The 16,784-nt window shown below is 47.1% G+C and overlaps 1 protein-coding gene across 2 annotated transcripts; it reads right to left on the bottom strand.

The window, feature by feature from the left end:
- Window positions 1-270: 270 nt before the first annotated feature.
- Window positions 271-16,109, bottom strand: ASH2L (ASH2 like, histone lysine methyltransferase complex subunit). Of its 2 annotated transcripts, XM_075910637.1 has the most exons (17): window positions 15,967-16,109; window positions 14,239-14,308; window positions 13,653-13,798; window positions 12,297-12,385; window positions 11,772-11,866; window positions 11,449-11,544; window positions 11,197-11,292; window positions 10,486-10,561; window positions 9,331-9,348; window positions 7,789-7,882; window positions 5,151-5,368; window positions 4,820-4,987; window positions 4,054-4,247; window positions 3,311-3,403; window positions 2,724-2,822; window positions 2,226-2,285; window positions 271-980 (listed from the first exon to the last, which is right to left on the bottom strand). In XM_075910637.1, the coding sequence occupies exons 4-17, from the start codon at window positions 12,367-12,369 to the stop codon at window positions 873-875; spliced, it is 1,488 nt and encodes a 495-aa protein (XP_075766752.1). In that variant the 5' UTR covers window positions 12,370-12,385; window positions 13,653-13,798; window positions 14,239-14,308; window positions 15,967-16,109; the 3' UTR covers window positions 271-872. The 2 variants fall into 2 exon arrangements, with proteins under 2 accessions (XP_075766752.1, XP_075766753.1); XM_075910638.1 differs by lacking the exon at window positions 9,331-9,348.
- Between the last annotated feature and the right edge of the window lie 675 nt (window positions 16,110-16,784).

The following is a 16,784-nucleotide window of genomic DNA, read 5'->3' as shown; positions in this document are numbered from 1 at the left end:
CTCACATGGTCATGGCTCCAGTGACTAGCCCCTGCTGTATGCATGTACACCCAGCTGCCCAGCTCTTGGGACTAAGGTGAAGTGCCTTGTGACTCTCTCTCATGCAGGATGTGGCTTAGCCTTAAGGTAAGGATGCTGCACTGTTTCCCACACTGACTGGTGAATGGGGTCAAGCAAAAGGCACATCCCAAACCTCCTAGCCAGAGCAGTGCAGGTAGTGTACCAGATCAAGGCTGTTTTGCCTTTGGCCACAAAACACACAAAAGAAGAGACGAGGGAAAGGTTTTATTTTAAACTGGTTGCCAGTTAATATAAAAACCACAATCAGACTCTCCTCCCTAACTTCAGTTTTACAGTTCTGGTACAGCAAGATCCCTTTGTACGGAAGCGGTTTACAAGTTTTTTAAAAATCTTACAACACAGCTGTTGACACTACACTGTGTTAAGGTATTTGGCATCAACTGAGCAGTTGACACGTGTGATGATACAGGGCTGTACGGCTGCTGTCTGCTCCTCAGAGTAACTGGATAGTAAATGAGAAGTCGTGATAATCAAATACTCACACCGACCACGTGTTAGAAGCACAGTCAGCTGAAAACTCCGGAAGATACCAATGAGTAGCACAGTACATGTAACAGCACTTCAGTGAGAAGGCCATGACCTTGTGGAGAAGGTTGGCATTTTAAAATATAATACACACCTCCCTCTGCCAATAACCCAGCCCTCAACCATCTTTAAATACCTGCCAGATCGGTAGGAGCTGAGACTGGCTCATCCTTTACAAAGTAGTGATGTTCAGAAACTGGATGTTGCAATTCCCTAGAAATAGCTCGTGTGTCCAGTGTATAAAATCCGTATACAAAGCATCTCGCCTAGGGCTCCCAGGGCGGGCTTCGCCGCCCGTCAACTTCTGTCTCCACGTGATACAGGACGTCCGCCAACGTGTGCTCCACAACAGCACCCCAGCCCATGTGGCTCATCTGTCGGCAAGGAGAAGAGGTCACTGGCGGTGCAGAGCACAGCTTAGCACTGGGCTGTTTTCTATCCCTTCTCCAAAAGGAAATGGGTTAACTTCAGTATAAAAATGCCTTACTCCTGCCACAGAAGTCTTCAGTTATATATAGCAGTGAGAAAACTGCCTAGAGCATACCCTATGGAAATGGCAATAGTCCTGAAGCTACCAAAGCACTGTACTCAGCAATGAAATGCACAAACACAGAGCCTTTCACCCACCCTGATCTCTCCTCTCAATACCTGTGAAGGAACTGGTCTAAGGAATTTCTGAAGACTTCCTGGAAAAAGCACTTAAATCCCTCCCCTGATAAGGCTGGCGTCTGCTCGTGGCAACGCTGGGAGCTGGCGGACAAAGGAAAGCCTGTGGTACACCTAATGCAGTAGCTTCCGTTTGTGACTCGACTCACACTTCCACAGATGGGACCGACAAGGACTCTAGACCTGTCTAGACGTCACTCAGGTGATGCTTCAGAGGTAAAAGGCTCCCCCCTGCCATCATCCACTTTTAGATGCAACCTTAACATTTGAAGACAGCTGGTCCAGCCTGACAATTCCTATTATCAATCTAGTCTAGGTGTAGTAAGGGGCTGTGTCCCCAAACCATGTTTTCCCCAAAGCATGTTTTTGGAAAGATATAGTCCAGGAGCTAACTCATAGTCCAGGAGCTAACTCATGCTAGCCAATGTCTGATACCTCTTTGAATTTTTCTAACATGCTCGGTCAGAAGCAGGCATCTGCTGTACAGAGTAATGGGAAAGATTTTAGATTTTTTCCCTAATTTTAATTCCAATAAATGCATCCGCGAAGAATGCCTTGTTTTAGGAACTTCAAGCACATCATGGGCTAGAAAAATAGTCTGACTGCACATATATACTACAGGGCGATAGTCGGCAGGACATATCAGGGAGCTCAAGCTAAGATTGTGCTTTTAGACCATTAAAACCCAGCCTGTTTTTCCCCTTCACACAAAATATGGCTCAACTCCATACCTTGGTAAGTCAGCAGAAACACAGCTACTTTTAATGCCACCTTATACTGTTAGATTGGACTCCCCTTCTCCCCTCTAAAAGAGAACCAGGTGACAACTGAAGTGATCCATTCATAACTCTGAACTCTTGTAGACAGAACGGAGGCACAAGAGCTGAATTTAAAGACTGTGCCATATTAACAGCACGAGAAAGCAGATTACGTAGTTATGAACTAGTACTTACGGGGCGGTAAGTGATGTCTCTCGGAGGATATTTGAAGTAGGGTCCAAAGTTTACTGAAACCTGTGAAAGGGAGGCAGACAGACTTATCAGATGGACGTGCACACATGAAGCAAAGGCAATCACCTGCTCAGCATCTGACAGGCTGTAGGTGGCATAGAGAGATCTCTACCACCACAGCTTTGCCTCAGCTTTATGGAGACGTGACACAGGCGAAGTTAAGAGACTCCACTTGCAGTTGTTCTCTGTGTCTCCCCTTGCAGCCCAGAGCAGGCAGATAAGCTATTGCACATGTGCTCTGAAAGTCCCTGGGCCCGTATCATTGGAATAATCTTAGCTCTGACTCCTCCCCAACGCTGGCAGGGACCAACTTTCTGCTGTATTTGCACCTCGCCTAATGCAATGAGGGTCTGCTGCTCCATGACTGGGCCTCTCACACACAAATCATCCATTTTGCATCCCCTTTCAAATCTGGGCACCTCTGTCTCGGCATGTACCTACCGTGCAGCCCTTATATAACGAAATGGCAGGGAAATAAACACCTTCAAAAATGTCTTTAAAGGCAACTCCTTGACTGACACCATTTTTATAGAAGATGATCTGCAAAACAAACAGTCAGTGAATCAAGAGGCGTTCATGCTTCACTGACTAACCCTCAATCACTTGTAGCCACCTTCTTCTCTTCTCTTCCCTCCCCCCAGCTGGTTCTCTTACGACTGTAGGCTTTATTTACCACGAGACATGCTTCATTCTGCAAGATGCCTAGTGCATTTGTGAGGTCTTGCATTCCACCAAACAAAACTAGCTGAAGTGATTTATTTTAAGTCAGTCAAAGAGGTGAAACCCAGCTGCATTACTTGCTTATTCAAGTCTATATAAGCGCAACAGAGACCATTCAACTTCACATCCTTGTCAAAGTGTCAAATAAGATTCAAGTAAATGAACACCAAGAATCTTAAGTGAAAAAAAAAAATCTATAAAGGAATGTATGGTGAACTTGTCTGATAGGCTGGTAGTTCCTTACAGTGCTTTGTGGATTTCTAAGGGCTCGTCTCAAGTTTCCACCCTATTCCCAAAATCCAACTTACTTGGCTTCCAGGAGTTTGCTTTAGGCTCTTCTCCGCTTTATCCACAAAGTCCTTCTCTTCAAAATACAAGTAACTTTTGAACTTGATCAAAGCCTAGAAAGGTAAGCAACAGAGCCAGGCTGCAAGAGTCACACCATTATTTTTAGTAATATTATGGCTAGCGGCAGATAGGGCTGGTTAGCTCACAAGCTTCTGACTACTGCAGACCCAGATATAGCAAATGTCAGTTCACCAATGAGGCGCGAATACCCTAAGTATGGGATCAGAAAGCTGCACTAATCACAGGTGCAGCATTTCTGTAGGTTGGCACGTTGGACTTGTGTCAGAATCTCCTACCCAAGTTCATGGAACCAGGATACGGATGTGCCTAATTCAATAGCCAGAAGGTAGTCCGGCTGATGCTCCCTCCCTCATCTGATCCTCACCAGTAGCCTCTGAGTTCAGGTAAAGACCACTGTTTACGTGAGGCATTTGGGGCTTTTAAGACTAGTGCTCTAGACCTTCTCACCATGCTATTTCCTTAGTCAGTGGTAAGAGTTGACACATTATTTGCCTCCCATTCAGAGGACCACCACAGAGCCCGGACAGCTTCAAGATTGAAATTTGGAGAAGCCCAGTTTCCACTCTGGGATACTGCACATTCAAGTGTCAGGACCTGGTTAGCATGGCCAGGGTCTTTTATAGTTAACACACAAAACCAAACCTTGAGAATCTCTAGGCACAGCCCAGGGGATCGAGCTTACCTTATCTTTGTAGGTATCAGGCAGGGACTTAGCAGTCTCTGTATCTTCAGGAAGACTGATATAAAACCCCAGTACGTCTCCTTGCCCATAGCCAGCTGAATAGTGTTTGCCTATGGACTGATGAAACTTTGTTCCCTTCTTGCTGCGCCAGGAGTAACTGAACTTGTCATAGCCTAAGGGAGCCTGAAGGTTCCCTGTGGAAAACCAGAAGTCAGCCCTGGAAGCACCAGACCCTTTTCTTGCATGAACGTACTGTTTCTAGAAGCTGCCAGGTTTAACAAACATTAACATCTAATCGTACATGAAACGGGAATTCTTCCATCCAGGCTACGTATGTTTCAGTGCTTGGTTTTACAAACCACACTGAAAATATTTACTTTGTAAAAATGCGTGAGACACTGATGTGGGCTCTAGGGCATGCAGTGTTGAACGGGGCTAGAAAGAGGCAATAAACCTTACAGTGATTAGCGAGGCCCAGCAAGCAACAGCAAAGCCAGGAGTTTGCGGGACTAATCTGTCCTCCTGCAGTAACCCAGGAACCGACTCACTACACAATACTCCAAAGGGTCTGCAGCAGTCCTGCTCCAATCACATCGAACAACACCTGTAAAGAGTTCTAGCATTTCCACAACAACTCCACTTGCATTTCCTCTTTGTCGTTGGTTCTGTGGCTTATTGCTCAGGGGTCTGAGCTACTTAAAATGCAGAAAATGAAAGCAAGAGCAGGAAGCTTTTACTGCTAAGGAATCTTCAGCAATTACTTTACCTAGTGGTTGTGACCAGCCAAGTCTGGCTGCTGTGTCTGGTGGCATCTCATCCACAGATATCTCAAAGTACCACTCTCCCTTCCGCACGCCATGGGAGGCTCGTACCATGGAGTACCCTTTCTCGCCAATAATGGTCAGTCTGTCATCGGAGATCTTTAGCTGAGGTGCTACAGTAGTTAAAAAGAGGTGATTAGCAAGTGGGTGAGTGAACCAATCCAGGGTTGCGAGACTCACCACCTTTCCTAGCACAAGGGTGTTTTGAAGCTTTACTGACAGACAGCGAGGTTATAGAGAAGATGGCTCATACGGGGAGCTGGCTGCTTGGCTTACCTCGGTCATGCAATGCCAGGAGGACTCGTTCATAGAGGCAGGCTCTGTAGAGGTCTCCAGGAATTGGCTTTCCTGCCCAGCAATCTAGTTCTAGTTTCTCAGGGTCAGGCGCATGGGGGTCAGGCTCAGCCAAAATGTAACGATATCCATCTTTATTAAAGGGGTGTTCCAGAGGGTAGCCATGTGGTGGCAAGCGCTGAGCAGAAAACAAGGGGTCACTGGAAGAGGCACAAGGAAAAACGTTAGCACTGACGTTCCCACACTTGCCATGAACCACACCCACATAAGCGGCTAGACAACATCCAAACCATTTCCCTAAGCAGAGCCATCCACCAAATACTTCCCCTTCACTGCCTTTTACAAGGACATGCCAACGACTACAGCAGCTCATCCCTACGGCTGCTACAAAGTCAAAACCTTCAGGGTGAAATTTGGTTCTGAGCAGAAGGCCCACTCAAGGCCTACGAACATAAGAGGTGCTCACTATGGGTTACTAAAACAGGAGGGCAGATATTCACAGTCAGGAAGTTTATACTTCTACTGTATAAATTCTGCAAATAGATAAACTTAACAGTAACAAGTCACTGGGACAGGATGGCATTCACCCAAGAGTTCTGAAAGAACCCAAATGGGAAATTGCAGAACTATTAACTGTGGTTTGTAACCTATCCTTTAAATCAGCTTCCATACCTAATGGCTGGAAGATTGCTAATGTCACACCAATATTTAAATAGGGCTCTAGAGATGATCCTGGCAAGTACAGACCAGTAAGTCTGACGTCCGTACCGGGCAAATTAGTTGAAACTATAGTAAAGAATAAAATTGTCAGACACATGGATGAATATAACTTGTTGGGGGAAGTCAACGTGGTTTCTGTAAAGGGAAATTCTGCCTTACTAATCTGCTAGAGTTCTTTGAGGAGGTCAACAAACATGTCAACAAGGAGAATCCAGTTGATATAGTATACTTAGGATTTCCAGAAAGCCTTTGACAAGGTCCCTCACCAAAGGCTCTTAAGTAAGTTGTCATGGGATAAGAGGGAAGGTCCTTTCGTGGACTGGTAACTGGTTAAAAGACAGGAAACAAAGGGTAGGAATAAATGGTAAGTTTTCAGAGTGGAGAAAGGTAACTAGTGGGGTCCCCTAAGGGTCTGTCCTAGGACCCATCCTATTCAACTTATTTATAAAAGATCTAGAGAAAGGGGTAAACAGTGAGGTGGCAAAAACTGCAGATGATAAACTGCTCAAGATAGTTAAGACCAAAGCAGACCGTGAAGAGCTTCAAAAAGATCTCCCCAAGCTAAGGGACTGGGCAACAAAATGGCAAATGAAATTTAATGTTGATAAATGTAAAGTAAATGCACATTGGAAAACATCTCAAATATATACACACAATATGATGGGGACAAATTTGGCTACAACTAACCAAGAGAGAGATCTTGGAGTCATTGTGGATAGTTCTCTGAAAACATCCACTAAGTGCACAGCGGCCGTCAAAAAAGCAAATAGAATGTTAGGAGTCAGTAAAAAAGGGATAGAGAATAAGACAGAAAATATCTTATTGCCTCTATATAAAACCATGGGACACCCACATCTTGAATACTGTGTACAGATGTGATCACCTCATCTCAAAAAAGATATCTTGGCATTGGAAAAGGTTCAGAAAAAGGGCAACAAAAATGATTAGGGGTTTGGAACGGATCTCATGTGAAGAGAGATTAAAAAGACCTGGACTTCTTAGAAAAGATGAGACTAAGGGTGGATATGTTATAAGTCTATAAAATCATGACTGGTATGGAAAAAGTGAATAAGGAAAAGTTATTTACTTATTCACACAATATAAGAACTGGGGTCACCAAATGAAATTAATAGGCAGCAGGTTTAAAGCAAACAAAAGGAAGTTTTTCTTCACTCAGTGTACAGTCAACCTGTGGAACTCCTTGCCAGAGGATGTGGTGAAGGCTAGAACTTTAACAGGGATCAAAAAAGAGCTAGATAGATTCATGGAGGTTAGGTCACTCAATGGCTATTAGCCAGGCTGGGTAGGAATGGTGCCCCTAACCTCTGTTTCTCTGGAGGTGGGTGACAGGGGAGGGATTATGTGAGGATTACCTGTTGTGTTCCCTCCCTCTGGGGCATCTGGTATTGGCCACTGTTGGCAGACAGGACACTGGGCTGGATGAACCTTTGGTCAGACCCAGTACGGCTGTAATTATGTACAGGGCTTGAAGAAAGGCAGCGAAAACCGCTTGCCAGCCCCATACTGCGCATGCGCAAGAGCCACAATGCGCGTGCGCTCCGTTCATTCGCGGCACGCGCATAGCTGAAATCTACTCGCCACGGGTGAATAGATTGTATTATTTGTTGAGCCCTGATTATGTATAATGGCCTATAGCTTAGTGTGAGGACAGATTATATAAAAATGCTAATTAGTTTGTACCGTGGGAGTTTAAAGTTTTTAACACGGCTGTATCCTCTCATAGCACGTGCAGAACTGCATCAGAGATGGGAGGCATGTACTCCATCATCAAGCCTTTCCCTACAACCCTGGTCAATACAAGACTGTTCCTTATATTTTCTGTAGTTTGTCCATCTGCCACTGTGAAGTGACTTCACTTAGCCTGTATCTTTCTAGTTACCTTCTAGTTTTCTTGGTGGTCCCTGTGGTCCCTCCGTCTTGCTGTTTGCGTTTTGCTCCTCTTCCTTTGCCACTACCTCCTGCTGCAATACCTCCTTTGGAGAGAAATCACCACAAATCTACATCAGCTAACACTTTATGTAACAGCTGGTGCCAATGGGAATCCGTGAGTGTGGAAACTCCATGTAAGTCACACTAGCAAATGGCTTCATTAAAACAGAAAACTATCAACTTTTATAGAGGTTTGATACTGACACCAGAGAAAACTACTCTAGCAGAAGATAAAATTTATTTACAGTCTCTAATCGGTTTTTAGAGAAACGTGTTGATTTAAATAATCAATGTAAAGGTCAATTAATAACATTCTATTAATAGGACTCAAGTTTTATTACATGAATTACAAGTCTTTACTTTCCCATAGCATTCCTTTCAAATGGTATGGTTTGTATATTTAGTTTGAGAACAAATACTGACACAATTTCATGGAAGTTCCAAACACACAAGACAACAAAAGATATGTTTTTGCAGAAGTATGCCCCCAAAAGGCAACTTTTCCCCATTTTAAGCAGACTATCAGTTGTCTCAATGACTTACAATATGCTTGCAATACACTTTGACACACGTCTGCTTCAGCTGTAAGCACTTAACATTAAAGTTCAATATATAAAAGGAAATACACCAAAATAGGGAAAAGAAGAAGCAATAAAAGGTGCTTCTCTGCAGTGTTTCCAAATTTGATATAGTTTGCAATGTAAACAATAATAGCAAGGCATTTCATGTTAATATTAAATGTCTTCAAACACAATTTATCCAACTATAGGATAGGACAAAACACTGAACATCTAACATCAGAATCATGCCAAATTATTGTGTAACTTCTTTAATGTATTTGATAAACTAAGTTAGTTGAATCTCTATTGAATATTTTAGTATGTAAGTGATAAAATACACCATGTACCTCTGAGGAAAAACATGGCTTACTTGCATTACCTACTTAAAAATGAAAGAATACATGATTTTGTTGTACTGCAGGGAAACACCCTTCACAACCGCATAGTGTACTGTAACTAAAAAAGTAGCAAGCTTTTAAATTATCAGCATACCTGTTGCAGTGTAAGGGATTGAGACCTTTCAGGGATATCATATTCTGCACAAACATGGACTGATCTCAACTGTGCTTGCTTGAATCTAACACCTTAGTTTGTCATAGCAGGTTTGTAAATCGAAAAAGTGAATTCTTCAGAAGCCAGTAATTACATTCTGAACTTTAGTGTCAAATTGAAACAGAATCCTACACAAGAGAACAAATTACAGTGAAAGGGACACCTTATACCAGTCATGTGAGGCAGAATATGACAATTTAAAAGCTTCTAAATGCTAAACATTAAAAACTGGAATTACTGTGTCATTAACTATTACTGCAATCATTTTTAGGACACACTTTAGATTTTTAATTCACTTTAGCTTCTAAGACAGTTGAGCAAAAAGCTTTTCCAAACCACAACAATACTTAAGTTTTAGAAGCTGAAAGGTAAATATTCACCTCCCAAAGAGGCTCCACCTGTAAGGACAGAAGTGGCAGCATGTATTTGTCAAATTTTAATAACTAAAGACAAACATAACCAGTGCATGAAATGGAGACAATGTACACTTCAGAAGTCTGCAATGATGGAAGGGTGCATAATTTTTTTTTTTTAGAACCACACCCAAGGTTAGCAATTCATGCATATATGCTTATAACTGCGAAAAGGTTTACACCATCACTAACTAGATATCTTGTGGTTAGTGTATATTAGCTAACACAGTACAGAGTTTGCCTTACTCACAAAGGCCACGTCCCCACTACAAACTAGGGGACAGACTCCCAGCTTGCACACCCTCATGTGAGCCTAAGGAGAGCTAGCATGGGTACAGATAGTTGTGCAGCTGTGGCAACATGAGACGCAGCAGTTGTGGCACAGGTCAATCATACGGAATACAAATCCACTGGAACCTGGTGGAGCGCTAAACCGTGTTGCCACTGCTTATTTCACCAAGGCTACACTATCATTTATACTTGCACAAGCACACCTTGAACTAGCACGGGTACATATACACGAGCAGGCGATCACTCCAACTCACAGTATGGACATGACCAAAGACACTATCCCTCCAGTACCCTCATCCCACTAAGAGGGAGAACACTAATCTGCCAGTGACCATTACATGGAAATGTATACTAGAATAAAGCGTCCCTAGTTCTCTTGAAATCTCAGAATGTGGAAAATGGGAAGTTTGCGCAATAGTGTTCTGTCATAATTGAAGAAAAAAAATCAACATTTTGGGGGTAAGATAGGGAAGTACAAAGGCAAAAATTTGTTTTGGGTGAAGATACCAATTTTAAAAACAGCTAACTTGCAAGCACATGTGCACTACTATGGTATAACCAGCTGTCTGAAAGAGTGCTTGTCACATACTTCCGTGAGAGGGTAAAGACTAATTTATATCACTAAAGAAAATTACCAGACTGAGATTTACCATGGCTAAATACATTCTGGAAATAACATGTCTACATACCAGCTAATAAGTGTTCCATCTTTGTTAAGCTATAAATGTCAAAGTTAATATAATAGAGGATGTGTTCAACTGTAGGACTGAGAAAATGTGAAATATTCCCAAATACTCAATGAATTTCCTTGAGTAAAATTAAAGAACTTGCCATTTAAGCTTCCACTGGTAGATACAGCATTGTTCTGCTTCTGGTTATCGTATGCTGGACCAATATTAGCAAGGTCCTGAAAAAGGAAAACTCAATTTAAGGCGGCTACAGATTTATGGGCAGGTTAGTATGTACAACCTGTTTTGAAAGGATGTGCCTAGTTCAAAGTCTGAGCAAAAAAGTTTTTGCTCTTGAGGCTTTCCAAGAGCTGAAGTGCTACTGAAATTTTAGCAGCATAGCATAACACAAGATCTTCAGAGCACTGGGAAGATTTTTTTTTTTTTAAGTTTTCTAAAAAGGACCCAAACTACACAGCCAGAACACCCAATGGGTCAAGCTCATGCCATTTTTATTTGGCGCTAAGATATTGTGTCACAAGGTTAGTAAAGATTTTAACCCTTCCTAGATCCTAGACACATGCTGGCTGAGGGACATGACTTTTAAAAATGGAGGCAAGATTCCTGCACGCATTTTGAGTGAGAGTCATAGTAAAAGAAATGAGAAAAACAGGATAGTCTCCATTGCTAAAGGCAAGACTCTGTTTCAAGTACCCACAGTGTGACTGGAACACTATTAAGATGGGTATTCCTGATGCCACAATCTTTGGCAATTGCATATGAAGGCCTAATGATACTGCAGCTACTCTTAATTACATGAGTTATGAGAACGTATTGCAAAGGGGAGAACTTTCTCCCTGCCTCAATCACCTACCTGATCTAGTAACCCAAACTTTGGGTAATCCTCCTCTGGATCTTTACTACCTGGGTCTGGATGCTCTTTCACCAAGAACACATCCCTTTCTTTGCACTGAAATAAGGAAGACAGGAAAGTAAGAACTCTCAGGGACAGTATTCATGTCTGAACTATTTTTCTAGTTTAGTTCTAATTATCCAATAAGTCGATCAAAAAGCAACTCGATCATTAGCAAAGATCCTCTGCAAATTTAAACATTTAGTTACTTACCATTGTTTTTACAATGTTATTTGGCCAAGTCATTTTTCCAGGTCTCTGTCTAGTTGTCATACACTCCCAGTATTTGTCAATAAATGGTATAATATCCTATTTAAAAAGATGATAAAGTGAGTCATTAAAATAGTTAAAAAGTTAAGAAATGAAACTACTTTATTAAGCCAACAACTCTCAACTCCAGATCATACACATTTTAATTGATCTGTCAGAGCTGGTGAGCCTGACAGATCATACTGTCAATTTCTGCCTGAGTTTGTGGATCTAGGCAATTCCCTTTTTATGTCATGTCAGAAGTAACAGTCTAATTACTTCTGTACCTTGTCTTTTGAGAACATAGTTTTTGGATGCTCATCTTGTGTCCTTGACTGCCATGTCAAGTTGGCCAGAGCACTAAGGCACATTTCCTTCAAATCTTAAAAACAAAACAAAAACATGGCAAAATTAGTTACATCTTTGATGAAGGTCAAGTGTATTTATATACAATAGTAAGGCTGGTAAAAACTAAGAACACAGCAGATTTAAACTTAGATCAACTTCCATTAGTTGGTCTCACCTCTGCAACATGCTGAGTTTTGGAAAAGGGGGCTGCTACAGTGAATTGTGTTGTAAAAAATAAACCTGGTTGAAGGCAAAAATTCTACCAGCCTAAGAAATTCACAATGGCATTCTCCATGTCTAAAGTAGTCAATCCCCCAGCAGGTTTTGTTGCAATCAGCACTGCAAATCTTTACCAGACCCACTGAAAGATTTTAACCAGCTATAGGACAGTCGTCAGATAGGGCCATTCCATCCCCAACCAAGATTCAGAGAGGATAAGAAATTCAGGCTTTTACAATACTTACTCGCTTGTTTTCTTAGAAAGTATGTGTTCCCGCTATGATGACAAACATTGCAATGGAAACTGTAGTTGGTCATGAAAGGCAGACATGATCTGTGAAACAGCAAAATCATTCAAGAAGTTACTATACACGGCTTTTCTATTACACCAAAAAAAGAAAACTGCCTCTTCATTAAAAAAAAAAAAAAAAAAAAAAAAGCGCTCAATGAATATTCACACGTAACTCAGGGTCAGCATAAATACCATTTTTCTGTTTGAGAAACAGTCCTGAAATTTGACCACTAAGGCAAATTGATAGCCACTCAGGCACCTTGCACGGTGAACCATGGATTAGCTCAGGTACATCGAAAGCTATAAACCTCCCTATAAAATACTAATTCCATTGTAAAACCAATTTTTATTTAACACACATTAAAAGTTCTCAAATATCAAAATGAACTTGCTTTCCATATACAGTGTCTGTCTTTTTCACTTTTCAGTCAGCAAATATACACTAGCAAGCTCTGTGTTCCCCTGCCCAACCTCTTTTTTAAGTCACTTTCACAATTGTCTCATGCAGCAACCCAAAGCTACAAATAGGTCAGGAAAATCTCTATCTGCAAACAAAGATTTTTTCATTGAAGTGTAAGAAAAATATAAACACTCTGTGTTATGTAAAACTGTTTTATTATTGTTTACATAGCTCAAAGTGCGATATGCTATGCAAACAAAATAGGAAGACAAGGTCTTTCTCCCAGGGAATTTACATTCTAAATACTTCCTCCTTTGTTTATAAAACAAAACTTAGGCAGCATCTTTTTAAAATGTACTGATCTGAGTTTAGGGTCTGAACCTTTCAACTTTCCCTTTTTGTAGTAGTTTATGTTTAACACTGTACAGTATTTGGGCTTTTTGAGGGGGTGTCTGTGCTGCCTAACTGTGTACTTCTGTTCCCAATAACACATGTGGTTGACTGGTCAGTTTGTAACTTTGGTGATCATAACTGAGATTCTACTGTGATATATATTTTTCTTTCTTTCTCTCTTTCTCTCTTTCTCTCTCTCTCTCTCTCTCTCTCTCATATTTCCTTGATTTTCAGTGACTGGACTGATTAAAAAAATCAGCCCTAAGCAACTTTAGCTCTAAATGAACTGATCTTCAGCGACCTCTCTCAGCTGGAATCAGAAGTGTTCTGCAAGCAGGAATACTGTTCCCGGGTTGGAGTTTGTTTTTTAAACAAACCAGCCATTTTTCAGAGAAGTTCATTAGAATTTAGAGTAAATTTTGGAAGACACACAAATATTATGGTACCGGAGGATCATAAGTATCTAGACAGATTATATGCAGCATTATTACATACGTTGAGAGAATTATTACATACGTTGTATCAATGCCAAAGGTGTCCGCTGTGAACCACTTTGTACAAATCCCACACTGCAGCTCTATCTCTCCAAGCTGTCGCCCATTCTCTTCATCCACCGAGCCTGTCTGAGTGTCCAAGACTTCAGAACTGTCCCCAGCCCCTTCCTGCAAGCATAGTAGCATTAGCAGGTCTGGACTGGATTAACGCCAGCAGCATGTTTCTCTTCTGGTGGTGCACGTAACATATCTCGGTGCACGTAACAAAATATACTCCACACACGGATGGAAAAAATGAAAAGGACTCGAGATTAATGAAGCTCCTGAGGGGTAAGCATGAGGAAGGGCAGCCAGGGCCCCATGGCATGGTCCGACACATGGCATACGCAGGCTTTGTAGCAGAAGCCCGCCAGGCAGCCCAACAGGAAGGCAGAGCCAGAGCAAGGTGCCTGCTAGCCCGCTTCGTCTTGCGGCAGTGCCGCAGGGCTCCTGCCAGGCACCGGAGCTGTGCCAGCTGCGGCACAGGACACAAGGGCCTCCCCGCCCATAGCCAGGGCACCCCCGGAGCTGCCCCCGCCCGCACAGACCCACCGGCGGCACTCACGTACTAGGGCATCCTTCCCGTTGGGGGACTCGGTCTCCAGCCCGGCGGCGACATCGGCTAAAGCGGCATCCCCCCTGCAAGGGCCGGAGCAGGGTGAGAAGGCGGCACCTGGGGGGGGCTTCTGCATGGCAGGAACAAACCCCCCATGTGCGTTCCTATAAGGGGGGGCCGCTCCCGCGCGCGTTCCAATGGGGGGGCCCGCTCTCCCCCCGCGCGTTCCAATGGGGGGGGCCCGCTCTCCCCCCCCTCGCGTTCCAATGGGGGGGGCCCGCTCTCCCCCCCGCGCGTTCCAATGGGGAGGGCCCGCTCTCCCCTCCCCGCGCGTTCTCCAATGGGGGGGCCCTCTCTCCCCCCCGCGCGTTCTCCAATGGGGGGGCCCTCTCTCCCCCCCGCGCGTTCTAATGGGGGGGCCGCTCTCCCCCCCGCGCTCTCCAATGGGGGGGCCGCTCTCTCCCCCCCCCGCGCTCTCCAATGGGGGGGCCGCTCTCTCCCCCCCCGCGCTCTCCAATGGGGGGGCCCGCTCTCTCCCCCCCGCGCTCTCCAATGGGGGGGCCCGCTCTCTCCCCCCCCGCGCTCTCCAATGGGGGGGCCCGCTCTCTCCCCCCCCGCGCTCTCCAATGGGGGGGCCCGCTCTCTCCCCCCCCGCGCTCTCCAATGGGGGGGCCCGCTCTCCCCCCCCCGCGCTCTCCAATGGGGGGGCCCGCTCTCCCCCCCACGCGTTCCAATGGGGGGGCCGCTCTCCCCCCCGCGCTCTCCAATGGGGGGGGCCGCTCTCTCCCCCCCCGCGCGTTCCAATGGGGGGGGCCGCTCTCCCCCCCGCGCTCTCCAATGGGGGGGCCCGCTCTCCCCCCCCGCGCGTTCCAATGGGGGGGGCCCGCTCTCCCCCCCCCGCGCGTTCCAATGGGGGGGGCCCGCTCTCCCCCCCCCGCGCGTTCCAATGGGGGGGCCCGCTCTCCCCCCGCGCTCTCCAATGGGGGGGCCCGCTCTCCCCCCGCGCTCTCCAATGGGGGGGCCCGCTCTCCCCCCCGCGCGTTCCAATGGGGGGGCCCGCTCTCCCCCCGCGCTCTCCAATGGGGGGGCCCGCTCTCCCCCCCGCGCGTTCCAATGGGGGGGGCCCGCTCTCCCCCCCCGCGCGTTCCAATGGGGGGGCCCGCTCTCCCCCCCGCGCGTTCCGATGGGGGGGGCCCGCTCTCCCCCCCCCCGCGCGTTCCAATGGGGGGGGCCCGCTCTCCCCCCCCCGCGCGTTCCAATGGGGGGGGGCCCGCTCTCCCCCCCCCCCGCGCGTTCCAATGGGGGGGCCCGCTCTCCCCCCCCCGCGCGTTCCAATGGGGGGGGCCCGCTCTCCCCCCCCCGCGCGTTCCAATGGGGGGGGCCGCTCTCCCCCCGCGCTCTCCAATGGGGGGGGCCAGCTCTCCCCCCCCGCGCGTTCCAATGGGGGGGGCCGCTCTCCCCCCGCGCGTTCCAATGGGGGGGGGCCCGCTCTCCCCCCCCCCCGCGCGTTCCAATGGGGGGGGCCCGCTCTCCCCCCCCCGCGCGTTCCAATGGGGGGGGCCGCTCTCCCCCCCCGCGCGTTCCAATGGGGGGGCCCGCTCTCCCCCCGCGCGTTCCAATGGGGGGGCCCGCTCTCCCCCCGCGCGTTCCAATGGGGGGGGCCCGCTCTCCCCCCCCCCCCGCGCGTTCCGATGGGGGGGGCCCGCTCTCCAATGGGGGGGCCTCGCTCCCGCGGACTCACCCGGTCTCCGAGTCCCCGGCGCCCTGCTCGGGAGGCCCCGGAGGGTCCCCCGCCCCCGCCCCCGCGGCAGCCTCCCCCCCCCTCCTCCGGGGCGGGCTCCGGCTCCGGCGCCGCCGCTGCTCCCGCCGCCGCCGCCATCTTCCTCCCGCGCAGTCGCGCCAAACTCTCGCCCGGTGTCTCGCGAGATTTCCCGCTCCCTCCGTAAAAGGGCGATGCCAGCGGTGGGGCCCACCGTGAACCCGCTGGGTCCCGCGGAGCAGTGACATCACCCCGTCACGGCCGCTCCAGCCATTCTGGGACCGCCCTCGCTGTGGCCCCCGTGACATCACAGGGCCATGCTATGACATCACAGGGCCATGCTATGACATCAACCACAGCAGTGCCGTGACATCACCCACGGCAGCGCTGTGACATCACAGGGCCTTGCCATGACATCACAGGGCTGTGCCATGACATCACCTATGGCAGTGCCGTGACATCACAGAGCTGTCCCGTGACATCACCCACGGCAGTGCTGTGACATCACAGGGCTGTGGCGTGACATCACAGAGCTGTCCCGTGACATCACCCACGGCAGTGCTGTGACATCACAGGGCTGTGGCGTGACATCACTCACGGCAGCGCAGTGACCTTCCCACCCTGCCACGGTGCGGGGAACCCACAGGGCCCCGCCACAGCATCCCACCATCGTGATGCTGGCGACATACTGCTGGGCTGTGACCGCCCCAGGCTACCACGTCTGGCGGCTGCCCCACAGCAGATCCCAGGCCTGGCTGCATTGCTGCGCCCTCGTGGCATGTGCTACCGCTGTGACAATG

The sequence above is a fragment of the Pelodiscus sinensis genome, chromosome 28 (genome assembly GCF_049634645.1).
Source record: "Pelodiscus sinensis isolate JC-2024 chromosome 28, ASM4963464v1, whole genome shotgun sequence".
Taxonomy (NCBI): Eukaryota; Metazoa; Chordata; order Testudines; family Trionychidae; genus Pelodiscus; species Pelodiscus sinensis.
Note: the sequence above shows the minus strand (reverse complement) of the source record. Positions and strands in the feature narration are given on the sequence as shown.

What these genes read in the sequence shown, in the direction of transcription:
- ASH2L (XM_075910637.1), bottom strand. Translation starts at nt 12,369, where the DNA reads ATGACCAACTACAGTTTCCATTGCAATGTTTGTCATCATAGCGGGAAC. An exon ending in ATAACATTGTAAAAACAATG is followed by an intron (nt 11,293 to 11,448) that starts GTAAGTAACTAA and finishes TCCTTATTTCAG; the next exon opens with TGCAAAGAAAGGGATGTGTT. An exon ending in AGTTTGGGTTACTAGATCAG is followed by an intron (nt 10,562 to 11,196) that starts GTAGGTGATTGA and finishes TTCCTTTTTCAG; the next exon opens with GACCTTGCTAATATTGGTCC.